Source organism: Pelecanus crispus, chromosome Z, assembly GCF_030463565.1.
Source record: "Pelecanus crispus isolate bPelCri1 chromosome Z, bPelCri1.pri, whole genome shotgun sequence".
Lineage (NCBI taxonomy): Eukaryota > Metazoa > Chordata > Aves > Pelecaniformes > Pelecanidae > Pelecanus > Pelecanus crispus.
The window spans coordinates 3802615-3829987 of record NC_134676.1 but is presented as its reverse complement, the minus strand read 5'-3'; the positions used below and the strand labels follow the sequence as shown (position 1 = coordinate 3829987).

At 51.3% G+C, this 27373-nt stretch overlaps 1 protein-coding gene across 1 annotated transcript in view; it reads left to right on the top strand.

Moving 5' to 3' along the window:
* The window catches only part of CTIF (cap binding complex dependent translation initiation factor), a 116665-nt gene extending 89828 nt beyond the window's left edge, over positions 1 to 26837 (top strand). The window contains 3 exon segments of the mRNA XM_075726896.1: positions 10319 to 10474; positions 24764 to 24817; positions 26622 to 26837. Of these exon segments, the coding sequence (XP_075583011.1) occupies positions 10319 to 10474; positions 24764 to 24817; positions 26622 to 26837 (426 nt within the window).
* The last annotated feature ends 536 nt before the right edge of the window (positions 26838 to 27373 follow it).

The following is a 27373-nucleotide window of genomic DNA, read 5'->3' as shown; positions in this document are numbered from 1 at the left end:
AAAGTTGGAGGGCTCGAGGGGTTTTGCACGTTAATGTTGTTTTCTGCAGCTTTTTTCTGTAATCTCAGCTTTTCCAGCACGGATGGGCAGCTTTGGAGGTGTTATAGGGTGCTCCATACCTGTGTGCTTCAGGGGATGAGCAGAAAAGATTAACGCATCTTTTACATCCATTAAAGAGAGATATAGCCAGATACATTTGCTATAGCAGAAGCACCCTGGCTTCATAGGATTTGTAAACTTTAGCCCCTGAGAAAGATTTTCGGAGCTCTTTTGTGTAAATAACATTTTTCAGCAGACTGGTACTTCACCTCCGGGTCCCAGCTTTCAGTGGTCGCTTGTCCCCCATCCCAGAGAGCCCAGAGCTGCGTTTCCAGCAGGGAGCTCCAGCACCGGTACCCAATGCCTGTCGGATGCTTGGCCACAGCGGTGGGAGAGACGGGGTGAAAAGCAGGCGGAGGAGATAAGAGGGTTGTCAGCTCCTTTGCTCTCCAGCATGTTTGCTCAGCGACGTTGAGTGCTGGGCCAGAGCCACCACCTCCCTGCAGACTAAACAGTTGCAATGTTTTCTCCCATGACCAAAAGAATTTAGAAAAGGGTCCCGGTATGAAACTTTACACGAACTCTGGGTGCCATGAATATCTCTGGCTGGGAGTCTGTTAACTCCTCAGCTTCCCTCCTTGCCCGTGCGGTTCAATCTCTGGGCAGATGAAGGGAAAACCCATCCCACGATGAATCTGACCAGCTGCCTGCAGGACCCCTGGTGCTCTCCCACCCACCCCATTTTTGCGCATCCGTTTGTCTTGTTTTGGTTTTTTTTTTTTTTTTTTTTTGCTTTCTTTTAAAGTAGAAAGCCAAGATCTCTGGCCATAATAGAGCTCTGGAGTCCTCAGCACAGGAGTGACATGGACCTGTTGGAGCTGGGCCAGAGGAGGCCACAGCAATGATGCGAGGGCTGGAGCAGCTCTGCTGTGAGGCCAGGCTGGGAGAGCTGGGGGTGCTCAGCCTGGAGAGGAGAAGGCTGCGGGGAGACCTGACTGCGGCCTGGCAGTGCTGGCAGGGGCTCAGGAGAAAGATGGGGACAGATGTTTTAGCAGGGCCTGTTGTGACAGGACAAGGGGTGATGGTTTTAAACTGAAAGAGTAGATTTAGATTGGACATAAGGAAGAAATTCTTTACTGTGAGGGTGGTGAGACACTGGAGCAGGTTGCCTAGAGAGGTGGGAGATGCCCCATCCCTGGAAACATTCCAGGTCAGGCTGGACGGGGCTCTGAGCACCCTGATCCAGTTGAAGATGTCCCTGCCCATGGCAGGGGGCTGGACTGGATGACCTTCAAAGGTCCCTTCCCACCCAAACCATTCTATGATGATTCTGTAATGCCCCACACCTCTTGGACCTCTTTGTGTCCATCTGTGTACGTGGAGGTCCATCCCAAGGTTGTCCACTTCCCTGCACCACCCAGTTCGGGGGCCTCCACCACAGGAGCAGGTTTTGGGGATGGGGGAAGCCACTGGGGCTTCACTCGTCCATCAGTCCTGCCTTGCAGAGAAGCAGAGATTGAGCATCAGTGTCTTCCACTCCACAGCCAGCTCAGCAGACTGATGGTCCCAGCCCATGGTGAAGGACCACCAAGCACATACTCGCTAGAAAGCTCTTAGCATTCCGCAGGGAAAGCATCCTGCTGCCAGCTCCCAGGCACCCAGGAAAATTCCTCTTAGGACTGAGCTGGTGTAAATCAGGAGCACCCATGTAGAAAAGCTCCTGATGGCAAATGGGATTAGCTGCCTGCTTTTTTTCCCTGCCTGGTTTTATCCATGTCCTGGTGTTGGCTGGGATAGAGTTAATTCACCTGCAGGCAGGCTGACATTTCAATGCAAGCTGCATTTCTCCAGCCATGGTGCCTGGACGAAGCAGCACCTGCCTCCATGGCCATTTTTCTTCCTCTTATATCCCTCTGGGCAAACTTGGCCCATCCCCGTAGACGCCTCGGCACCTCTGCCTTATAAAGAGGCCACACCGCATGTGCAGAGCTTAAAATAAGAATGCAGCCTGCTGGCAAAATCCAGCTGGTCCCTGGTGCATCCCCCTGTGCTGCAAGGCTGGGCATCTCCAGCTGTGGCATTTGCAAGGGGGATCCATCCATCAGCCTCCGTCAAGGTCCCAGTCATCACCCCCAGTTGGCACTGGGCGTGGGGTGGGTGGGTTTTCAGGCACAGAAGTGGCCTCTGAGTAGATGCTGGGGATGGTGTTGGGGCTCAGACCTTGCCCTGATGTAGGGAAGGGCTTGGAAACCACCCATCAAACCATCCCCACCCATAAAAACCAGCCCCTATACACCTGCTTGGGGGATTTCTTCAAACCAGCATGGTTTTACACTGAGCTCATCCTTTGGAGAACGCAGCCCATGGGCTGGGAGATTTATATTAATATATTTTTGCATGCAGTGGGGGTGCCAGCACTGCTCCGGATGCTGGGATGGGCAGGGATCCGCTGTGCTAGATCCCCTTTCTTCCTCCCACCTCCGTGTAGCAGGGAGGGGGTTGCTAGCCTGGGGACAGGATGCTCTTGGGGACACGGATGCTCTGCCCCTGTCTCCGGGAATGGCTGCCTGGGAGAGGATGCACAGTGTCTCCCAACATCCAAAGGTGACCCAAGGTTTTTCCCACACACGCTCGCAAAAGGCAAAGGGCACGTCGCTGCCTCAGGGTTCCCGCAGATTTGGGATTTAAACGAATATAACGAGGATCTTCTGCAACACTCCAGAGGAGCAAGCCTGCCGAGCGGGAGCTGCCTCCTCCGGGCATGACAGCCATGGAGTGTCTGCAGGGCCGGGTCAAACGCACGCCCCGGCTGCTCTGACGACAACCCAGCAAGGAAATTAATTTGTATTTCTTCGTGGTCCCTTGACTCCCTGCCAGTCCCTCTCCGCAGGACTGAGAGGTTGGCTTCTGGCACTCAAAGGCAGCGTTAGTTCCCTGTGTCCCGCTGTCTGTCCGTGTCCCTCTGCTCGCTGTAAGGTCTGGCTGGGGCAGGCGATGACGTTTTCCTGTCTGATTGTGTCTGGGTTCATGGGATAACAGGGCTTTAAAGTGGTGATAAACTGCTGTTATCCAGCTGAGCTGACACCCTGGCACGTGTTTGGGAATCCAGAAAGGTGCTAGATAGGATGGGCGGCAATAAAAATTAAGTAACAAGGAAGACAACTCTGTCACCTGGGTACCACTGGAGGAGGCGCTGGCAAACATCCTCTGGTGAAGCAACCGGAGCTCCCAGCACATCCCGCTCTCTTTTACAGAGTATTTCTGCTCTGTGTATTATCCCGCTTGAAAATTATTTGGAGAAATAGTCCTGCAATAACATGGTATAAGCCTTGGTAACTCAGCAGAGATGCGAATGTGTTTTGGTTGGAAATGAGATTTGCTCCAAATCAGCGGTAAGCTCTGCTGACCTGTGGGGCACGGTGTCTTCCCAGGACATGGCCGCATCTCGATTCTGATGTTTTCCCCTTTTCTGAGAGAAAAGAAGAAGGAGATCAGGGGCTTTCCTTTGGGCTGCCTCTTCTCCTCACTCTGCTTTCTCTGCACTCAGAGGGTCATTAAAGAAGACTTTTACACCAGGACAAAATGGTGTTTGCTGTGTGTGGTGTGCACACCATGCTGCTTCACCCTCCTGGTCATCTCAGAGCTTCCACTGAGAGAGTGCTCCAAGATCTCTAGCAACTGCTAGGTTAACAGCAGTGCTTTTCTGTTTGCACATCCATCATTATGCTCCCACCCGGGTGCTTTAAACCTCAGCTAAATCAATAATTAACTGCTTGCACCTCTGCAGCCCCCGAGGACCTCAGAGACATTGCTGCTTCAAGCCTTGATACGCCCACATTGGGTGGGTAATTGCTGTTGGTCCCAGATTTGGAGCCAGACAGAGAGGTCATGGTGAGGCAGGAGGTTCAAGTGACCACCCACTTGGTCACCTTGGGGTGTTTGGAGACATGGGAAGTGCCCACAGCTCCTGTTGGCTCTGGTTATCAGCCGCCTCAGTTACCCAAACCTGGGGAATTTAAAATTCATGGATGTTCCTAATCCTGGGAGTTTGCTCAGCATCTCCTTTAGAGGAACCAGGAGTTTTCTGACCTTACTTTCCCCTTCCTGCCGAAATCCTTTTGAGAGGAATAAGCACTATTTGTGTCTGTCCGATGGTTGCAGGATCTGTGGTGAATTGTTCTTGTAGAATTGGTCAGGGGCATTTAATTCAAGTTATAGATCATCTGGTGGTCGGCTGATGAGTGGTAGGTGCCCACGGGGTGGTGGTCACAGTCCTGGTAATGTGGACCTTCACCATGCAATGCATTTTGGAGACCTCTGTGATTAGAAACGTTCACAGAGCTGTGGCCATCATGAAACCAGGTCCACACTGAAGGCCACCGGTAGGATTTGCTACTCTTCCCAAAGTGGCCAAAACACCCCGAGAAGAAGCCGGTGCATGTTCATCTGGTGCAGATGCAGCTTGGAGGAAACGGCGTGATGAAAGTCTGTGGGAGGGAAATGCCTCATGTCTGGGTGAAGCCGGGACTTTTGCGAGGCTGGGCACAGGGTGTCATCTGTAATTTAAAAGCTTTATCTGCTTTAAATGTCAATAGCTCCTTTGTTGGAGTAATAATAATTGCGGTGATTTGCATGTCTCAGTCACACGCCCCAAAGCACTTTGCAGAGGAAGATGAGTAAATCGTTCCCGTTTGCCAGCTGGGAAATCAGGGTACAGAGGTGATGGGAGCCCACGCAGGACTGGAAATAAATCTTAGTCTCCTGTGCTGCGGTTGCCCAGTCCTGCGTGGAAGCTGTTGGCTCAAAGCAGGTTTTCTATCATCGTCTTACTCTCCTTTTCTTATTGTCCTTGGGCTGGCGGTAGCACGGGCAGGGATCGTGTGGTGGGACCTCGGTATGGTTTGGTCCTCAGGGAGTGTCAGCAGGGTACGGGCAGAGGCCTGGAGTGTTGCTGCGGGTGGCTGGAGGAAGAGCAGAGCCCATGGAAGAGCTGATGGTCCCACCTCATGTCCCACCGTCTCCAGTGGTTTAGTACAGCAAAGGAGCTTGTGTAGTGTTGTCCATGTGGAGATGTTCCCGATGAAGCTGTGGGTGATAGCTCTGCTTCAGAGGCGCTCAGTGAGACGCCGAGCATCCATGGGCAGAGGCGTTCGATCATTCCCTGGTGCTGCCACAGGTTCCTCCAGCACCTCCTGAGCTTCTTCTGAACGCTGGTGCTATAAACTACTCATCTCGCTGAGTTATACTCCCCAGAAAGCAAAGCTACGCTCCAGAGCCTCCTCCAAGCCAGGACCTAAATATGAGTATTATTTAAATTACAAACAGGGAATAACGCAGCAATGTTAAGTGTGCAAAATGTCATTTATTGGAGCCCTTTCTAGGAGGGTTTGGGGAGGGAGCAGGCAGAGGGCATGCTCCTCCAGGAGAGCGACAAGGGACGGATGCTGTCCCAGCCCCTACCCGCCAGCTCCCTCCTCCAACCCATTTTATTTGTCTCAGGCCCTTTCCAAAGAGCCATTTAAGGCTCCAACCTTTTGTAGCACATTGCCAGTAGGATCAAGTATTTAGCACAGCCTCTCTCGGCTTTTTATATAGTGCCTAGCACTGATATCTAAGCGTTATATATTTCTTTTTGCGCAGTATTTCTGACTCAGTATTTCCTGCCTCCTTGACAATGACTGAGTAAACAGCAGGGCTGCCAGAGGAAGAGCCCTGTGTTTACAGAGCAACAAGCCCAAATGTGTCTTTTTTTTTTCCATCAGAAGGTGGCGATGCTTAAATTAACCCTCATTTTTATCCCACGCTAAACTTTTGCCCTCTCACTTGCTGCTGACAGAGTCAGCCATGAGTCGGTGGGCCCAGATCTGGGGAAAAGTTATTTGGGACTCATCTTAAAAAAAGTGTGGCAAACTCCCAAGGGATGAATTTTCGGCTGCAGCTGTCTGGGCTGGAGTGAGGGCTTAGATCTGATGGCAAAATGCTGCTTTTCATCCCGCTTGACTCTGATGCCCACCAAAAATGATAGAGGAGGGATTTTCCTCCTCTCCCATAGAGTGGCCAGTCTTCTTGGTTCTTCTATCTTGATCTGGGTCTTGGAGAGATCTCATGTCTGGGCCAAGAATGGGTGGCATTGCATGAGCTGCATCTACACTGAGATGAGGAGTGGACTTTGACTTGGGTACAAGAGCAGAGAGACAAGGCAAAGGCGTTTTCTATTTCCATTGCTGGCAGAAGCTCAGCAGGAGCTTCAGCTCAAGGAGTCCTTGCCACGTTTAGAAAGTTTCCAGTGGGGGATGTCAGAGGGTGGGCTGAGCTGTGGCATGCTTGCCTGTGCCCATTCATGAACACCCCTGACCTACCCATCGCACATGGTGAGGCCCAACATGATGAACGTGCGTAGCCTTCTGGTTTATGCCCCAAACTTGTCCTGTGCGAGACCTCTTCAGAGGTCTCCTTGGCATCTCCCCACTTGCTGCATGGCTTCCCAAATGAACTCTTCTCCCAAACCAGGCAGAGAACAGAGAGCAACCCTGCTACCTGGTATAAATACATGTTACTTTAAACTATAGGCGCTGGAGGAAGGTCATCCAGTAAACGCTCCTAGATTATCTACAGGCTAGGGCACCCCCAAATTAGTAATACAATTCATGTTTAAAAATACAGCCAAACTGATGAAAGATAATTTGCTTACTGCCCTGACATCACCACCTAAGCATGGGGCAAGCCAATCCACAGGTTATTTTTATATAACTCTGTGAGGCATTTCCAGAGCAAATAAAGTTCACTGGGCAGGGCAGTGACCCAGCCGTCTGGTTTCAGCACTCTTCAGCCTCCTCAAGGCTTCTCATCGGTGGTGTGGAGGGCTGCAGGTCAGGGTGTGGCTCCATCGGATGTGCCCCGGGCACGTGGGACATGGGTTTTGTTCTCCGTTGAGACACTCTTCGCTGCCGGGAAGCTCTTCACCTCTCCCACGCTCTTGGTCTGGCTCATCTGTTTTGGTGGCGAACCCTTTGGAGAAGCAACGGAGTTGCTCTCCACGTTTTCCATGCTCGGCGTGGTGGGTCACGGGTCCTGCTGGGATCACGGCCGACATGCAGCCAGGTGAATCACACCTGTAACTCTGTTGACCAAATTACCTAGATGACAGAAGTGATCTCCACAAACATGAACACCTCAAAGGAGGCGGGACACCTCTGCACAGGCGGTGTTCATGCTGGCTTTCCCATCTGTATGTGCCGTGGTACTGGTCAAACCTGCTGTCTGAAGGCCAAATTCAAGGACAAAGCTCCCTGTGCCACCTTCCTCCTGCCTGCTGTGACACTGGTGTAGCACCGCCCTGCGGGGCCAAAGCAGATGGGTATCTCAGGATGCTTCAGGACAGCCCTGGTGCTGCAAGCCTGGCTGCCATGGAGGTTCAGCTCCTGGCAAGCCCAACTCTTGCATGTAGGCAGGCATGGTCCAAACAATGTCATTTCTACCTCTGGCAAGGTGCTTTTCCTACTTCGTTGAAGGAATTGGTGTCAGCCCTGCTTTTGCAGAGTACATGCAAATGATCTCCTTTTGGTCCCAGGGAGTTGCTCCATGGGTACCAGTGAAATTTGGCTCAACCTTGAGGCTGCAAGTGGAGCAAACATACTCCTGCTGCAGTATCATATTCTGGGTCAAAATGTTCACGGCGACCTCTGCATTCATCCCACATTCTGTCCCCTGCTCCTGTCCTTCATGGGGGTCCATCAATGTCTGCACACACTTTTTGTTGACTTGGGGCAGTTGGAAGAGGACCCCATTCCCTTTTCTTTTGCAAGGCACTTCTTCAGCTGCAAAGGTGGGGGCAGGGTGTTCATTGATGTCTCTGCTGGGTGGCATCACCCACCGGGTGCTGTAGGATGAAAAAAAGAGGGTGCTGGGTGGTGGCATCCCTTCTTGATGAGCTCCCATCCCAGCCCTGATGGGTTTGTTTTGGCTTGGTGGTTGTTTTTTTGGAAATTTCTTGGTTGGTTGATTGGTTGGTTTGGTGGATTTTTTTACAGAAAATATGGTTTTTTAAACAGAAAATATTGAAGATTCAGTCTTCTCTCTTGCAAGGCTGCGGAGCGGGGCAATGTGTTTGAAGCAGGAATGGGAAGGAGGGGAGTTTCTCCTGGTGGTTTTTATTCTTTCCCAGTAATCTGAGACCACAGAGCCCATGCGCAGTTATCCCGAGCTGCTAGGAATTTCTCAGCGTGCCCCAGGGACCCCGAAATACGTCCCAGCTCCCCGGGTGCATCAGTGTGGACCCTCCCAGGCAGGACAGGGGGGATGCTTGGGGGCATCTGGCCTGGGAGGGGCAGGATGGCGTGGGGGCTAGAGCCAAGGGGGATGCTGCATGAGATGCAGGGACCAGCTCGGTGGCCACTGCCAGGGGACGGAGAGGTTTCAGGGCACCAAGAAAGAACTCCAAGTTTCAAAGGGTGCTTTTTGTCCCAGGTCGGAGGTGGCTGGTGGGTGGTGCGAGGCTGAAGGTCCCTGTTGGTGCAGATGAGGGGTGTGGGGTACTCTCGTATGCTTTTTTTAATTGCTCAGTAGTCAGGAGAACATTTTTACTTTTTTTTTTTTTTAATTAAAATTCAAGTGAAAACTCCAGAACAAGTCATTCAGTAACTCTGGGGTGATAACCTGGGCTGGCAAATAACTCTCTCCTCCATCACCACCCTGGGACTGGCTGGAAAGGACGAACTCCGCAAACTCCCCCAGAGAGTCTGAAAAGACCCAACAGGATTTGTCTGCAGGTTGACTTCAGAGTCACAGACACAGTTGGGCAATTGCCTTATAGAAATGGGTGTAGAGAGGAATTAGTCATCACTCTTTGGTTAATAAGTGCCTCGGTTATTTTACAAGTCTTCTTCCTGCATATGCAAATATATTATTTTTTTTTCCTTTTGTAATGAAACATATAAATAGCTCCTGTCTTGGATCTTCTATGGATACGGTTGTGCCATGAAAAAAATCATCGTGCTTCTGCCTGCTTTTCTTCGGCAGCTGCTTTGCTTTACTTACCTTTTTTTCAAAAGATCTCCCGTGTGTTGTCCGGGGCATGAGAGCGAACTTTGGTGTGGTGGCTTTTATATCTCCCTGGCTTTGCAGAGTGCAGCTGCAGGTTGGAGCATTTGCAGCAGCAAAGCCCTTTGTCTCAGGCAGTAGGAATAAACTGAGATGAAAAAGATATAAGATAATTTATTTAGTTGCTGGATTTCAAATGTTGTGCAACCCGCACTGGGAACACACAATGTTGAGAATGAACTTGTCCTGTTCTTTAATTTTCCCCTACTTAGTGTCTACTAATTTTTAATATCGAGGAAAGGTCACTATGGAGACAGACAAGCAAAGTCGCACAGGACATCTTGCAAGAAGCTCTGTAGCATCGCTGAGAGCCCAGGGAAACCCTCTTGGCTCTGAGTGCGATGCACTCTCTCGTGCCATCCTCTAGAAAGGTTTTTATTTGCTTTTCTGTGTTTCCCCTTGCTCTTTGCCACACACTCCCAACACACACATCCCTTTTCATATCCTGCCTTCGGGCAAACCCCTGTTTTTCTCCCCAGCTGGAGGACTGATGGGGAGGCAGCTATCTCCCTGCATGCTTCCTCCTGATGTTGCTCCATAAATCAAGTCATTCGGATAATCCTTGGTCATGGCAACCATCAGCTCAGGAGCAGGGTGACCTTTTAATGCCAAGCCCGGGCTGCCCTGATCTTCTTCTGGTCGGGCAGGGAGCCAGTCTCTGCCGTAATTTCGTGAGACCCCAGGGAGCAGCCAGACCATTAGGATGCCCCTGGCAGGGCACTGGGTCTGCTGAAGATACTGGAATGAATGGGCTGGGCAGGTCCACCAAGCCTGGCATGGCCACCAGCATTCATTGCGTTTCCTCTGCATTTCATTTAACCTCTTTGTTGCTGCTTTTATTCGATCTTGGTTGTGCATATGGAAAAGAGTCCCCATGTCTGTCCCAAGAGGGAGGGCAGGGCACAGGGGACACCGTCTCTAGTGCAAGCCATGACAGTTATTGCAGGGCTGGTGATATTTCTACAGTACCTGCTTTCTGGTGGCTTTGCTGTGTTGAAATTCCAGCCACTCCGCGTGCATTGAGTAATCTCCCCGCTGTTACTAAAGAGTCAGTCTGTCTGTCTTCCTCCCCCCACCCTGAGTTTCAATTTCCTCCTAATTCTCTCTCTAGACAGCCGTTGCCTCTCCCATGGCGATGCGGTTTTGCTGATGCAGCCTGTTGTCTCTGTCCCTCTTGCAGAAGGATTTCACCATGCGGGAGGAGTTGCAGCAGCGGGACGTGGAGCGCTGGCTGGGGTTCATCACCTTCCTCTGCGAAGTCTTCGGCACCATGAGGAGCAGCACCGGAGAGCCCTTTCGAGTCCTTGTCTGCCCCATTTATACCTGCCTCAGGGAGGTAAATGCCTTCAGAGTTTGTCCTTCTCCACCTGTGAGCCAAGCCGTTGCGTTGCAGTGCCGAGGTGCCTGTGATTCGTAGATGTTTGCTTTATGATTCCTAGAGGTTTGCTTTGCCGGCATCAACACTTCTCACCCCAAAAGTACCTACGTCTGCAGGGATGCTTGGCTTTTCCTGCATATTGTGTTTCTGCTAATTAAAAGCACATGCTCCAAGCAAGACCCCTTTGTCCAAGGGTTTGCAAAGCCCAACAGTTGGGATTGCAAACTCAACATTTGAGTTTGCAAATCCCAACATTGCGAAAATCCCCACTGAAGGGGCTGAAAAAGCTTCTTAAAAACAGGTGAAGCCACCTGAATAGGTGAGACAGACTGAGGGGAGGAAAGAAGGAGAGAGGGGAGGTCCTGAATGTCCTTATGCACCACCTAGCGTGGCAGAAACCCAGCCCTGCTACGAGGGTTGGGGACATTTCAGAACCTGAGCTCCTGATGAGCTCATTTCAGAGCCTGAGCTCCCCATGGTTTGGGGTAGCGGCAGAAACCTCGGTGAGGACAAACAGAAAAGGCACCTCAAGTGTTAACGTTCAATAGAGCAGGAGAGGGCTTTCCCCCATCCTGTTTTAAAGATGGTTTTGTCTCCTGCTGCTGTCTGTAGAAGACTTTCTCAGAAAAATCTGCCTCGTTGCCCAGGGTTGGAGCTGTGAATCTCAAATTGTCAGTAGTGCTTCTGTCAGGCCATAAATAACTCGCTGTAAAATAAGTTCTCCGCTAGACCTTGGGCAAGGGAAGGATAAAGAAACTGCCGGCGATGACTTTTTTACACGCATGGGAAGTTTTCTCTGAATGGAAACACATCATAAACATTTTGTCTTTGCAGTAATATTGTGGGTAGGGTTCACAGACGGTGACTGTAGCAGTGAGAAAGAGTCCGGGCATCGTGATGAGGCAGACATATCTAGAGGAGGAGGTGGGAGAGGGACGCTAAGAATAGCCTAACTTCCCCAAAATCTCTGCCCACAGCAGTATGTGTCACCTTATGGGGAAGGTCTTGGTGTCTAGCAAAGTCCCTGTTCCCCTCCGCTTCCCATCACAGTCGTGACACAACCCAGCCCTGATTCTGCCAGGATTTTTCCCTGCCCACTCCTGTCTGCCCTTGCTGTGCAGTCACGGTCCCTCTTGTCGCCTTGCCGGTATGTGGGGACACAGTGGTGATCTAGAGGTGCATGGAAGGACATGAATTTCACGCATCGGGGATATTTTTTGCTACAGGGCAGCTTCATAAAAAGCCTTTACTAATTATATCAAGACGTCATGCATAAATTTGCTTCTTAAAAATACATCTCTCTGTTCCTTAGCAGGACAGCTCTGTCCCCGTGGTGTCATTTGTCAGAAAAGAAGACTCTTAGCTTAGCTGACATGGGGGAGCCTGAGTCTTCCAGCTCTCCTGCCCCAAAATGGTTGATCTGTGACTGCTCACTCCGTAGGGTTGTGACCTTGACTCACACCGTTCCTCTTCCATGGCTCTGAGATGGGTTTTCATCCTGACGCCATTTTTTGCCGCCGTCAGCTAATCCTGATGCACAGGGCCAACCCTAGGAGAACAGGACCGCCTATTTATCAGGAGTAATAGGTGCCAGGCTCTGAGATGGTTACCAAAGCCAAAGCCAGGCTGTAGTCGCAGCCAAGGAGGTGATGGTAAGCTCTTCCAGCTGCACCCAGGAGAGGATAGGGACATTTGCACAGGCTGGCCCAGCCAGGTGCTCCATGAGATGGTGGAAACTCCCTAATTGTGCAGAGTGCTCATCCCTTGGTGAGCTTCATGAAGCACAAGGGCTGGTGTCCCAGGGCAGGAGGGGGTGTCACTGTGGACCATAAGGTTTGGGACCTCCACTTGCCTCGGGACAGGTTCACAAGGTGTAGTAGAGCGCTCGACACGGGATTTTTCCCCTTCCTGCTGGTCAGCACATATGTCCCCATGCACAATCTCAGCCCCTCGCTCCTAACTCCATCTCCCTTGGGCATCCCCCAGCAAAGCCCCTCCATGCTGCCCACGATCATGCTTAGTTCCCTCTGCCTCCATCCACCCACCCTTTGATGATAAATCATTACCAGAGGCAAGATAACATCTCTCCCTGTGCCTGTCCTTTCAGCTCCTCTTGCTTTTTAGTTTCTCTGTCTTTTTTTTTTTTTTTTTTCCTTTTTCCCTTTTCCTTTATAGCTTTGGCAGACTCAGCCAAAGGTCAGCAAGGGAGTGAGCAAGAGGAAGGGGAAAGTTGCCTGATGACTGAGGCAGGAATGTCTCTTCCCTTCCCCCTGCAAAGCTTCCTCTCTCCAGCTCCTTTCCTTTCCCCCCAAATAAAAGTTTAATAATACTATCATTAGTTGCGGAGCTGGGCCGGGCGGGAGGAAGCGAGGATGGCAGCAAGGACATCAGTGCTGGGTGGCCCAGTGAGGAGGAGCTGAGGACTTGGCTGGGGCTTCAGGTAGCAATGCCAGTGTTATTTATTGAGCAGTGTGGATGGGTTGGTTTTGTGGGCTGGGGAAAAAAAAAAAGTCAAGAGAGAAGTTCATTTCAGGCGAGGCTGGAGTGATAAATGCTGGGGTTTGCTGGTTAATCGAACCAGCATTCATCACCATCCTCGGGGAAGCAGGCAGACCGCTGTGTTTTGATGTCAGCCACGGGAACGGGTGTTTAATCATGGCAAAGGAAATTTGGGTCAGAGCTGCTGCCTCGCCCGGGCAGCGTTTCAGGAGCCAAGGGAGTGGCCATGCCCCTTGGCACAAACATGGTCCATGCTGAGTCCCCATCCCGGGGGGTTCTGCCACATCCTCCTCTGAGCCCATTGCTCAAGCTGCCTGCTGGAAAACAGGGTAGGGGAGAAGGAAGGGTCTACACCTTCCCGGGAAAGGCAGAGGTGATTGCCTCTCCCAGGAGCTGGATCCCCAAAGAATGAAAAAGTTCAATTTTCAGAACCATTCTGAGGGTTTGGGGTGAGATTTGTGCAGGTGGAGAGTGCGTCCACCACAAGGTCTGGTGGGATCAGCATTGGGATTTTAGGCAAAGAGGTGGTTTGCCAATAGAAGTAAAAGGTGGGTGCAGCTCTCGTTAAAATGGTTTGGTGGAGCACGGTGAGTTTGGGTGGTGCTTTAGATTGAAACATGTTTTTATGCTTGGAATAGAGAACTACCTTCATCCCTGTTCCAACAGTACTTCACATTGCATGGCCCCCAAAACCAGCTAAAACCAGGAGAACAACCAAGGAACTTTGGTTCTTGCAGCCTGGCCATATTTCTTCTTTTCTGTGGCCTTTTGCAGAGTCAGCAAAATGTAGAAAATGGGTTAAGACCAGGGACCAGCACATGTCAGTTGAACCATCAGTGGGGCAGGAGCACTCCAGAGCCCTGTGCCTGGTGCAACAAGTGCCCCATGGCTACTGAAGACGTAGAGATAATAAGTAATATTATTTGCCATCTATTGTTCACTGATTATGACCACTTTTGCGTTTCCTAGCTCTTTCCTAAGCGTGGTTGGAGCTGGCTGTTCTTCATCCAGCTCTGTGCTGCCCATGGCTGCGTGTGTGTCAGTGGGGTTGGCATGGGCCAGCCCAGCTCGCTACCCTCCCTGCTTCATCCCCTGGTGCTGCTGGAGAGGAGAAGCATTAGGACTGGGTCCTGAGGGACCTGGCCCAGCTCTTGGTGATGGCTGAGGTCTGCAGGTAAGGGAGGATCGTAGCCAGCTTGGAGCCACAGTTGTGCTGTGCAGAAACCGGGACAGATGAGTGGTGTTGGGAGGTTTGGCTCCTCTTGTGTCTCGATCTCATCCTCAGCGGATGTTGTTGGGACGCCAACCCAGGAGGTGCCTCTGGGCCTGGGAGCTGCCACCTTCCTGCCAGCCCTCTGCCAGGAGGAGCCGCTTCCAGCCAAGGTGGTTGGTGTCGAATGCTGCTTTGGATGCATTTGTTTATTTTTATGACGCCATTCCGCAGTCAGACCTGGCTTTACAGCCAGGTAACCTGAGCAGTTGCCTACGGCAGCAGAGCGAGGAGGTGGAAAAACTGGCTTGCGGGACCTAAAGCTCGAGAAGATGCCAAGTGGCGATGTCACTGTGGTCCCCTCAAGGCACCTTGCTGGTTGGGGTCCCACGAGGGCAAGCAACACAGGGTGGGCTCTGCCCCCTCTCACCCCCCATAAATAACCCTATCCCACCCCTTACCCACACCCCTGGGCTCTTCTCCTGCACAGGGCTTGTTTCTTGTTGAATGTTTTAAGTTTCCTCTTGACTCCTTCCTCCAGCCCACTGAGTTCCCTCTGGATGGCAGCTCCTCGAGCACATTGAGTGGTCCCCCCAACTTGGTGTCATCTACAAACTTCACAAGAGCATGCTCCTCATCTCCTCCAGGTCATGGATAAGGGTGCTAAACAGGGCAGGTCCTGGGATTGACACCTCGGTACTCCTCATCACTGGCCTCCAGGCAGAATTGGGTTCTAACCCAATAGCTACACCCCTCTGAGCCCAACCATCCAACCAGGGTTTTTTACCTGGTTGTCCACCCATGATGTCCCAGCTTGGGTACAAGGGGATTGGATTCCAGGGGTGACAGGGAGCAGCCAGCACTGTCCCACTCTCAGCACCCATGGGTCCATCGGACAGGTCTGTTGGGGCAGGTTCAGAGCAAACCCCGGGAAGCAGCTCATCACAGACAGACTAATTAAACTGCAAAACTCCTTCGTGCAAGAGGCTGTGGCTGCAGGATCAATTCACGGAGGTCCCTCCAGCTTGAGGAGATGATCACTGCTGGGGCTGGGTGGGTACCCCGGGGGTATCACCTGGAGCATCACCACCCGTAAGGGAGATGTGGGCATTGATCTGACCCAAGACAGATGCTTTTATGGTCTTATTACCAACCCTGGGGACTGAGGGCAGCGCCCAGGAGTGGTGAATCAGCCCCACATAGGCAGCAGGGAGCAGACCCAGCAGGCTGGCAGCAGGCAAGACAGTTGCTCCTCCGCAGGAGTTGTCTCCTACCTCCAGTCTGGTTGGCAGAGACGGTCCCATTTCAGCATCGTTTAAAATCTTGGCACGCTCCCATCGCTTCCCTGCCTTGGTACACGCTGCTAACTGAAAGCCTCGGGGTGGTGGTGCAGGGAGGATAAATACTCGCCGTCTAATTGCCTTTCCCCCACGTCTGAGTCTGCGGTGCAGCATGTAGACGGGTATCCACTCCCCTCCCTTCTCTTAGTGCCTGTTATCTCCTGGGGCCATGCTGTGTAATTTAGCAAAATATTCTAACACGGTAATTAACGTCTGAACTTCAAGAGGGCACTGCCTTTTCACTGTCTCCTTCAGAGGAAGAGAGAGGAAAACCTTCCCGGCTGCAGTCAGATGAGCGAGGAGGGTGGTGCTGTTTGGAAAAGAAAATTGTATCTTTCAACGTGTTGGGTTTGTTTTTTTTTTTTTTAATCACTCTCACTTTTTAAAAAGCATCAGCCTTTTGAGTCAGAAAAGGGTCTTTGACAGTATAATGAGATGCTAGTATTTTTAAGATTATTCTCCTAGTCAGAGAATGAGACAGAATTTTTCCTTTATCAAATGAGCAAAGGCACCAAGGTGGCCGGATCCTGACCCTGCACCCAGGTAGCTCCATGAGGCCAGATCTGACCAGACAAAATAAGTCCTCTATGAAGAAGGGGACTTACTTCCTCACAAAAGTCCCCTTCTGCTCCCCCCCGTCTGGTTCTGAAAAAATCAGTGGTTTGGTCTGCAGTCCGGCGAGACTGGGACAAACTGGGAAGTGGTTTGTAGGGGGAAAAGATGGAGGAAGGATGACGGATGCGGGTGTGGGAGGGAAGGGATGCCAGGGAAGGAGGGAGAAAGAGGAGACCGGGAGTCAGGGACACAGGAGGGAAGGAGAAATGGGGAGAGCAGACAAGTGGGGAAAAGTCGTGGGAATCCAGAAGAGGAGGGTTGAAGGCCTGGAAGAGCTGGGAGAAAAGTCTGGGATTCGGAGCAAGCGGGGTACACTGATGATTGAGGTGATGTGGACCTTCAGAGCCGTGGCAGGAGGTAGCGTGTGGCAGCAGGGGTCTGCAAAAAGGAGGGACGGGCACGTGTCTGTAGGACCACGCTCCCGGCAGGGATGGATGTCCCCATGCCTCCGTGCCTGCTGTGCAATAAATAAATAGCCATGCAAAAGCTCCCACGCACGCAGACCCCCCCCGTAGCTGTGCTGGCAAAAACCCTCATGTGAATGCAGCTTGTATGGGGAAAAAGAAATTCCCTTTAATCAGCATCGTTTCGGTCAAAGGGCAGAGTTAAGGTGAAGGAGATCAGGTGTTATTTGGGAGCGGATGAGGACAGACCAAAACGAGGAGGGCTGCGCCGATGCCTTTGAGCCCAGCAGCTCGGTTGAGTATTTTATGTGCAGGAACATATATTGGAAAGCTATGGGACTCATTTAGTCCCAGCGTTAAAACCGTAGTGGCGTATTTTATATAGGGGAGGGGAAATGCCACCCTTGTTTCTCTGGGACCCATGGAGAAGGCAGAGGAAGCAATTAGGGCAGATAAAGAAGTGAAGCTAGATACCATCTCACAGGATGGTCCCTCCTCCTCGCGTGGCTTTGTTTTTCTCCTTCACCCTCCGTACCAGGCATTGTTAGTTCCCAAAAACCCTTTCAATGGGATGTAAACACAACTATTTGCGTCTGCCGCCATGCGCTCTCTCTCCCTCCGCAGAGCCAGGAAAGCGGAGAGCGTCCGGCGAGCCAGGGTGGAGCCGGTTGCAATCAAGCGCAATGGTCTCGCCACTGTTTCTTTCCATGTTTTGTGTTTCCCCAGGACCCTTGGGATGAGATCACATCCTCCTCTCCCAGGGTTATTATGTCTTCAGCCAGGCAGGATGAAGCTGGCCGTCTGGGTGGCTCGGTCTCCCTGTGCGTGCAGACTGGGTGGCTCTGTCCGTCTCTCCCACCTTTGGGTCCTGAAGGTCCACCTCCAGCCAGGGGCTGTGTAACCACCAGGCTACTGTGGGATTGCAGTGTCTGGGTTGATGAGTGACCAGATTTTCTTCATCGTCGTCTCCAGTAATTGCCTCTTAATGGTTTCCATCTTCACGGGAATACCTTCTGCTGTTCCAGATCCGGGGAGAGAGTCATGTTTCATGGTTTCCCTTGTCTCCAGTGGAAAGGCATAGGAGGAGTTTCCCGGGACTGGGTACAGGATTTTGTTCCTCTGGCCTTAATTCAATTTGTGGTTAAGTATCTCTGAGTTCCTCAGGAGCCTAACCTAACAAGGAGGATAACCAACATTTTGGTTACTCTCTTCTCACCATCCTCCCAGGGAGTTCTGGCTGGGTAATAGGAGAACTGAAGTCTCCTCCTCAGCTGAGAGCAGCACTGTAAAAGGACTAGGTGCCACCAAACAAACTCTTCGAGTTGTCCAAAATACGTTAGGGAAAGTGCCTCCTGTGGACACAGCTCTCAACACAGCCGTGCCGGCATGAGCAGCTCCAGCCCAGAGCTCCTTCCCCGCTGTGCCACCTCCTCTGGGCAGCTGCTTGTGGGGCCAGCAGTGACCCATGCTGGTGGCCTCTTCGTAATGGAGCAGCGTGAGTTGCTGTCAGCATATTCTCACCTGGGCTGAGACCAGGCCACCCCGGTCAGGGAACTGGGAAGAGGGACCCCTCCATGAGACACATGGGCTGGTGGCACCTTGTGCATCTTCAGTGGGCTTGAAGACTTGACCAGATCCCAAGAGGTGTGAGCAGAAGGTCATGGGGAGAGAAGCACCATTGCTAGTGGATGCAGCCCGGCACAACCTGCCTCTCCCAGCTCAGCCGGGTTTTCGGAGCCCAACGAATAACGTTTTGGAGCGTGGCAGAGCCTGTTCCTCATGCAGGGATCAGCACTTGTAGCTCCATCAGGGAGAGGTTTTCCCTAGAACTTTATGTTTGGGCAACCTCAGCATCAAATGGGTGAGTGGCTTCTAAAGGGCTTCTAAAGGTGCCTTCTAAAAGGGCTTCTGTTTCCAAGTGCTCACTTCTTTTTTCTCTAGGGAAAAAAGTCACCTGACTTCACTAGCTCCCAGGGTATGCCGAGAGAGGGACTCAATACCTATTTAGAGAGGGTGGCACTGGCACAGATTGTTGGTGGGTGCAGGATCAGCCCAGCTGACCTTCTGATGTCCTGGGTCAAGGAGCTGATACTTCTCATGGGAGCAGATTGTAGAAATCCTGAAACTGGCGTTGCTGGTGGAGTGTTTTGTAATTACTCATCCCCCACACCCTCATTTTTACTTTGCATTTTCCCCAGTCTTTGCTGTTTTCACTACCCTGTGCCTTGTGACAATAAGAAAAGTGGAGTTGTAGCAATTGCTTGTAGCTCAGAGAAGTGTGTGACTCTCCCCATGCAGAGCAGCCGAGCACTCCCATGGATCTTATCTCAGGCATCTTCCTTAAAGACTTGCGACAGTAGGTCGATAACGGGTCACTGGAAAAGCAGAAAATTGCTATTGATGTCTTTCTGCGGAGAGCCTGTGATGTGCAGCAGAACTGGCTCGTGCTCCCAGGAGGACCCATCTAGCAGACCGTGGGGCTTCCAGGAGATTTTCGGGGCAGAAGTTCCCCAACTGTGGTCCATTAGACCAACCAGAGTGCCTGCAGAGCCGTGTCAGCAGGACAGCACACCCTGCGCCTTAGCAGCACTGCCGGTTGTGGGGGATGATCATAGAACCATAGAACCACAGAATGGTTTGGGTGGGAAGGGACCTTTGAAGGTCATCTAGCCCAACCCCCCTGCCATGAGCAGGGACATCTTCAACAGGATTAGGTTGCTCAGAGCCCCGTCCAACCTGGCCTGGGATGTTTCCAGGGATGGGGCATCTCCCACCTCTCTGGGCAACCTGTGCCAGTGCTTCACCACCCTCAGCGTAAAACATTTCTTCCTTAGATCTAGCCTGAATCTCCCCTTTTTTAGTTTACAACCATTACCCCTTTGTCCTATCACTACAGGCCCTGCTAAAAAGTCTGTCCCCATCTTTCTCCTAAGCCCCCTTATAAAGGGGTCTCCATGACAATTCCGACCGCAGAGCTGGAACAGATCCATCTTGTTGAGGACAAAGTCCACAACGGCCCTTCCTAAGGGCTCCTCTGGTTAAAAACAGGACTGGGAAGCACCATCTCTCCTGCACCCTTTCAAGTACAGTGTGTTCATTCTGCTTAAGCTCCAAGTGGCTCAAGTAGCTGGTTTTTTCCTTCTTCCTAATCGAAATGTGTCTCCGTTTTCACTCGTTGCCTCATTTTACACCAGTGAGCTGGTTGCTACACCTGGATGATGGATTTGCAACACGTTGGCTCCTCTGCGGTCGTGGTCCACACTCCCCAAGGGGAATACCGTCAGGCACCTCCTCATGACCTACACGTTAGATGAAAAGCATACCTGTGGGCAGGGACTGCCGAGCGGTTGCGAGGCTGGAGCTTCACGCCCGAGGCTGTCTGGATGTCCATGCGTGTTGCCACCTGGATGGATGAACCTGAGATGCCTGTTGGGGAGCTGGGCAAGCGACGCGTGGGCTGTGGTCAGTCCAGCTTTCGCTGGGTCTCAAAGACATCCCAACCTCTCTTCATGGCTCTGGGAGGATATTTTCAAGCTTTCTGTGCTTTCACGCTGGAGTCATCACCAAAGCATCAGAAAACACTGCATACTAAGAGGTAGTTTGTGGCAAGCGTTGCTTATATGTCATTTTGCAAGCGATATCATACACAATAATTAGTACTGTGCCTTGCAGGAGAAATATTGTTGCAGCTGGAAAGGGTAATGTATGCATTGGGCTGCTCCCACTCCATTTCCCGGAGAGAATTAAACCTGCGCGGTTGGGTGATAAGGGACGGTGGGGCAGGTTCTCCGGTCCTGCTCATGGCGTGGGCACCCCTGAGAATACCAAGTAAGCACTTTAGCTTCTCAGCAGCCCAGATGATCTCAGAAAGCAGATAATAAACCCAAATATTCGTGGGTATGTGAATCCCATCAGCTTAGCTCTCTGGTTTACTCCTGGTGGTCTGCACCGCATGCATGTGCATCCATTGCTGTTCAGGAGGACCAAGCTGGTTCTCTCCGTGATGAAGCACAGCTGCAGTTTTGGGACTTCTTTGCCCCCGCAACTGCCATTTCATGCCCACCCCATGGGGCTTATGATGCTTACCTCTGCAGAGACGTAAAGAGCAGGTTTTGGGGCCACAGAGCCCACGGGACACTGGTCCCAGTAGCATGCCACGGAAACCAGGTGCCCTCAAGAACCACCCTGCAAGGCACTGCAGCTCCTCTGCCACATGCAGCACTTCCAGAAGCAGACCCTACAATTTATTTTGGGTTGCGTATGAAAAGATTTAGCACCTGGACCCCACCTGGGCATGCTGGCCTTGCAGAGGACCTTGCCCAGTGCTCCATCTCTCAGCAGGACACAGAAGGTTGGAAGAGGAGGAGCCCGATATCTTCCACCAGTCTGCAAAGCTGCTAGTCCAGCACCAGAAACAAAAGTGAGAAGCCTTTCGCAACCGAGGTTGGATATTATATGACTGGCCAGGCAGATTCTGGCATGTAGCCTCCTTTCTTAGGAAATCGAGCAGACTCTTTGTCTGCTTTCCAGCAGGAACTGCTGCTTTCATTGCCCGGCTTCGCCCAATACGGGGGAAACCGGCTGGAGAGCAAAGGGAAGTTTTTCTCGCAGACAGCCCCAGCCTCTGGGGGATGATTACAGGTTAAACCGAGAAATGTGTGAGTCTCAGCTCACCTGCCCTGTTGTGGCCCTTGCACTCCTTTTTCGATTCCCTCGTCCATGTTCATCAGCCGATTTGAACCGTGTGGGAACCTGGTGGAAAGGGATGGGATGGTGCCCATGGTGGGATTTGGGCAGATGCATGCAGCAGGGAGGAGCGGTTATAAATAGTTAAATACATAATAATTCCAACGTGGGAGTGCTAATTTAATGGGTACAGTGTGTTTACGTTAAAATATTTTAAGTAAATATGAATTAGATTGCAAACGATTAATGCAATTGGTTGGGTTCAGGTTTATGGTCATGCAAGTGCTGGTACTTCAGGGTTGTGATTTCCCTGGAGGTCTCGAAGCATTTGCACCATTTTTTCTTGCAGTTCCGTCAGGGCTAACACGGAGGTCAAAGAGCTTTGGGAAACGCTGTGCTCTTGCTGAATAAACCACCCCACTGCTTTGGGGTGCTTGCATGGGGCAGCCGTGGGTGGGGACGAAGCACCCTTTGAGAAATACATGCAAGACATCATCGGTGGGTGAGGACATCAATAGCAGGACCCCAGGCAGAACGGTCCTTGCAGTGCAACCCTTGCTGTCCGCCTTCAGCAGCGGTTCAGTGCCCATGCCAGGCTAGGGAGAGTGAACAGGGCTCCTTGCACTCCTCCTGTCCCAGCACGCAGGGGTCAGCAGCAGATAGCTGGTGCCTACACCCCGGGGAAGCTCCAGAGCCCCCCTCCAGCATGCTGGAAACATAGTTATGATCAGGAACATCCAGAGAAACAATGACATCTTTCTGATCCTCCTGAATTCAGGTCGTTGCACTGATGCAGGTGGCCAACAACCATCTGTGGCTATGGACTTGGGACTCTGGTTCCCAGAGCACCAGCAGATCTGCCTGCTGGGCCCTGCTCTGCTGTGCAGGGCTGTGCCTGCGTTTGCTGGGCAGGTTCTGGGCTTCCCCAACCCACATACCGCACACAGAGGTTGAACTGTTGCCCTTGAAACTGGTATCTCTTGGTGCCTTGATGGAGCAGTGGAGCACCTGGTGCCTGGATGGACGAGCTGGAGCACATGGTGCCTGGATGGATGAGGTGGGGCACATGGTGCCTCAGTGGACAAGGTGGAGCACATGATGCTCTGATGGACAAGATGGAGCACATGCATTCTCCTTGTTCAGCCAAGTCACATCAGATGGGCTCCAGGAGGGCAGCATGAATGTGGAGGGTGCCTGCCCAAGTCTACGGGTAGGATGTAGTCTCTGTTTCATTGTAGGTAAATAAGACTATTCCCCATTAGCCAAATATCTGAGCAGTCTTTGACAGTCTTTGACGTAGTCATCCTCACAACCACCTTTTGAGGTAGGGGAAGCGTGTCCCAACTCTGCAGGTGGGAAGCTGGGGCAAGGAAAGCCCAAGTGAAGTTGCAGCCTTTCCCTGACTGCATATCCCTGGCAGAGAGCAGGATCATTGGGGAGACCACGGCAGAGGAAGGGCAGGAATCGGGCCACCATAGGTCCTTCCTAACTCCACTTTCCTTGCTTTAATTTTCACATTATGTTCTTTACTAAAGAATAGCAAAAATAGGAAAGGTGAATATATATTTAATTTGCAGCCCTGCTTCATGCCATGTTCACCAGCTAAATACCCCAGGAGTGAATTTCTGGACTAGTGCCTGTTTATATTTGTCCCTAATTGATTTTTTTTTTCCCTTGTTGTTGTTGGGTTTAAAATAATCTCATGGTTTTTTGCAAAGAATCTGTGAACTGTTTGTGAGAACTTATCTCAGAGCATGCGGCTTGGGCTTAACTAACATTTTCCAAACAACTCAGCAGAAAGATAAACTGGGGGGGGGGGGAACTGTTGCATGTCTTTAAAACCCTGGCTGAACCTTTGGCTAATGTGAGATAAAAACCGATGGACCGCATGCTCATCGAGATGCTGTAAACATTGTCTTCAAAGCAAACAAACTGCTGTCTGCTGAAAACAGAAGAGGGTGAAGACAAAACTTTGAGAGCAATGATAATTCCTTGAATTACCTCTTTTTTCCCTAGCTGTTCTCCAGCACTTATGGTAAACAAATAACCATTTATTTGTAAAGGAAAGGAAACATGAAAAAATGAGAGTGGGAAGGAGAGATGATAAGGCTGGGAATCAGAACCGTGATTTGAACTAAAGGATGTGACCTTGGAGCACATTTAGTTACGCTGAGCAATTTTTATATGGGCAGTTTTAATTAGGCCAACCACTTCTCCAAAGTTTGCCTTTCCCTGATGAATTTCAGATAGTAATAAAGCCAATTTTCCCAATTTTTCTCCTTTTTCTCAGTGTTCAGTGCATGCGCTCAGCTCCCCGCTGCATGCAGGGATTAGCTCAAAGGCAGCAAAGCTTGTTCAACCTGAGGTGATGGAGTGGAAGCAGCCAGAGCTTCAAGTGTTGCCAGCACTGGTGATTTTATTGGCTGCCTCACGGTACAGCGTTTTTCATAACACTCCAGCTCACTTTGTTGGCTGATGGAGAATCCCAGTATTTTTTATCTGCTTGAAAAACAACCAGAAAACTGTGCTTTCTCTTGTGGCTTCAGCAAAAAGCCTGAAACGGCGTCCTTGTGTGCGTGACAAAGTCATAAAGATGAAAACAAAGAAAAAAATGTTCATTTTTGACGCGGTTTCGAGGGTCCTTGCTCGTGGTTTCAAGGTTTGTAGGGTGGGACCTGCTGAGCTCCTGCACTTTGCCATTGCCAGGTAGAGCCGTTGACCCTCACTGCACGCCCTGAGTCTGAACCGAGAGGGGCGAGCATCTTCCTTCGCCGTCCCATGCCATGCACAGCAACGTTTTGGGTCTGTCCTGCAAGTTGCTCGTGCTTCCGAGCTCGTGTTTGTAATACCAAGTTCATGGAGAGCAGAGCATGGTTGGAGTTGGTGCACCTAAGACGCCATCGTTTTGCTGCACCCCATCACACTTGCACCACTATATAATCAGTCTAGAAGGAGCCATATTAATTACGGTGTCTTGGAAGTAATGCGTTCCCATCAGGTAATTTTGTGGCTGCTCGAAGAGCATCCCCATGGGGACGGAGAGGTTCGGTGGTGGGTGGCTGCCTCTTGGGCAGAGCCCTTCCCTTCCAAACAGCCGCTCCCAGGGCTGTGCTGCTTGAATGTTGTCGTCTGATGGTTGTATTTAGTCGCCGTGTTAGGTGAAATTTTCTCATTGCCTGCCGTGAGATAAAAAAAAGCAATGTAACCTAAATAAAATTTATTCTGAAAGCTGTTAATCTAAATTATCTATCTTCTGCCCTGCTTGCTGGCTCTCAGCAGCGGATACGCTGATGATACCCTTTACCCTGTGTTTTGTCACTGTTTATCTTAATTTTTTATTGTTTTGATGATGGCTTTCCTCCCCTCTTTCTGATTTTCTGTCCTTTCCTCCTGGAAGTGGCAAAAGCCAAGCTGGACGAAGAGATGGAAGAAAGGTCGTAAGGGAGGAGGAGGTCACGCATTTCTCACCACCTCTGTCTTCTCTCTTTCGCAGTTGTTGCAATCTCAGGATGTGAAGGAAGACGCTGTGCTTTGCTGCTCCATGGAGGTAGGGAAGCACCTGCACCACCCGCCTCGGTCCTCATTGCTTTGCCCCTTATGTCCTTGGCTATGCACGTGCCAAACTGCTGTTAGATGTTTCCAAACCCAAACAGCCATGTTGCCTCTTTGCATTATAGAATCATAGAATCACCGAATGGTTTGGGTGGGAAGGGACCTTTGAAGGCCATCCAGCCCAGCCCCCTGCCACGGGCAGGGACATCTTCAACTGGATCAGGGTGCTCAGAGCCCCGTCCAACCTGGCCTGGGATGTTTCCAGGGATGGGGCATCTCCCACCTCTCTGGGCAACCTGCTCCAATGTCTCACCACCCTCGTTGTAAAACATTTCTTCGATACATCTAGTGAGAATCTCCCCTCTTTTAGTTTACAACCATCACCCCTTGTCCTATCGCTACAGGCCCTGCTAAAAAGCCTGTCCCCATCTTTCTCCTGAGCCCCTGCCAGCACTGCCAGGCCGCAGTCAGGTCTCCCCGCAGCCTTCTCCTCTCCAGGCTGAGCACCCCCAGCTCTCCCAGCCTGGCCTCACAGCAGAGCTGCTCCAGCCCTCGCATCATTGCTGTGGCCTCCTCCGGCCCCGCTCCGACAGCTCCATGCCCGTGCGGTGCTGAGGGCCCCCGAGCTGGGCGCAGGGCTGCAGGCGGGGTCTCAGCAGAGCAGAGTAGATAAAAGACATCACCGTGAGATAAGAGATGGGCCTTGAGACTCTCATCACTGGACTTTTGATGCATGTAAATGGATGCAAAAAGTTTGGTAGCTGGGGTTCCATCACAAAATTATATCGTCCTGGTTCCTTCGAATCTCACCCTGCATTTATTTTTTAAGCACAAAAACACCTGTATTGGAGCAAAAGCTGCCCCGTGGCTCACACGGAGAGGTTTGCAGCAGCTTTGCAGAGAAATGGCGGTACAAGTATAGCAGAGTTTCATTAACTTCGCATTTGGGAAGTGATTGGCCCGTGGGGATGGATGCTTTCCTTGCAAAGAGCGGTTGAAATAGCAGCCTGAATGGTTGAAATTCAGCAAAGCGGCAGGCAGCCGAGGAGGAGAGCTTGCATTTTTACGGTTAGAACTTTGGGGAGCTCTGCATTCAAGCCCCACGAGCCTTCCGTGGTGGTGGACTCATTGCTGTCCACCCCAAGCTTGGACCTTCTCCTCTGTGGGACCACCTAGGGCTTATGCTGCTCCATGGAGGCTCTCCAAGGAGTCATTGTTTTAAAAAACCCTTGGCTGTCCTCAGACAAGCGGCACGACGGGTATATATGCAGATCTCGGCAGGGCAGGATTTGTTATGTATACAGGAGGGCTCTGCTTATGCCGATTAATGACTGGGAGTCACTGACAGCTGTGAATCAGCGAGTAAATGAAGGGCCAGGTACAAGGCAGGAATACCACATCACAGCCTGCACTTTGTTTTGACAATAGCATGATTTTTAGGTGGGATTTTTTTTTTTTTTTTTTTTTTCCCAAAAGCAATCCAGCATTGCCGCCTTTGAAGTCAATGGGAGCTGAACCATTCGCTCCTCCAGCAGCCCGGTGCGGATGCTTTTGAAAACCTCGCCCTTCGTGTTCGGCTCTTGGAGCCTGCTGCCAGGTGGTTTTGGTTTTCAGAAGCCACGATGCCTTTAACCTTGCCTGCTCGCCCCACTGCATCGAGCAGGGGAGGGCTGGAGGGGTGGAGGGTGTCTATGAAATCCAGCAGAGTGGTTTAATATCATAGAATCATAGAATATCTCCAGTCAGAAGGGAGCCCTAAGGATCAATATGTCATTGTTGACCTCTTCTTCTCCTGACAGCTGCAGAGCACCGGCCGGCTGCTGGAGGAGCAGCTGCCCGAGATGATGACGGAGCTGTTGGCGATAGCACGCGACAAGATGCTGTGCCCTTCCGAGTCCATGCTGACGCGGTCCCTGCTGCTGGAGGTCATCGAGCTGCACGCCAACAACTGGAACCCCCTGACGCCCACCATCACGCAGTACTACAACAAGACCATCCAAAAACTGACGGCTTGAGGGGCAGGGCAAGGTGGGGTGGGAAGGGACGAGAAGAAGACATGCACCTTGATGGGATCCGGCAAGAGCTTTTCCGATTTAAATCCCCCAGCAGACCAAACCCCAGCATGCTCGAGAATACGTTCGTGGGGTGGGGAGGGAGAAGCATGTTTCTTTTTCAGCCGCGTTGCCAAGTGCCACCCCTCTTCCCCGCCGTGGTTTTGTTTTAGGGGTTTCTTTTTCTGAACTCATTGCTCAAGCAGCAGCAACGCATCCCGCCGGGTTATTGTTTGGCTTTCGAAAGAAGACGGAGAATTTGGGGAGAAAAAAAAAAAAACAAAAAAAAAACCGAATCCAAGTGGGGGCTAGTATTGTTTTCACGCCGTCCTCCTGCCTTGCCCCGGCCAACTGGCAGGAGACAGCAGGCAGCAGATGTCTCGGGAGGACAAAGCCAGGCACACACTACACCAGACGCTCATAATTGATGGCTTTTGTTGAGCGGGGCTTGCGTTAGGTTTTTTCCCCCCCTCCTCCTCTTGTCTTTGACTTTCTGTGTG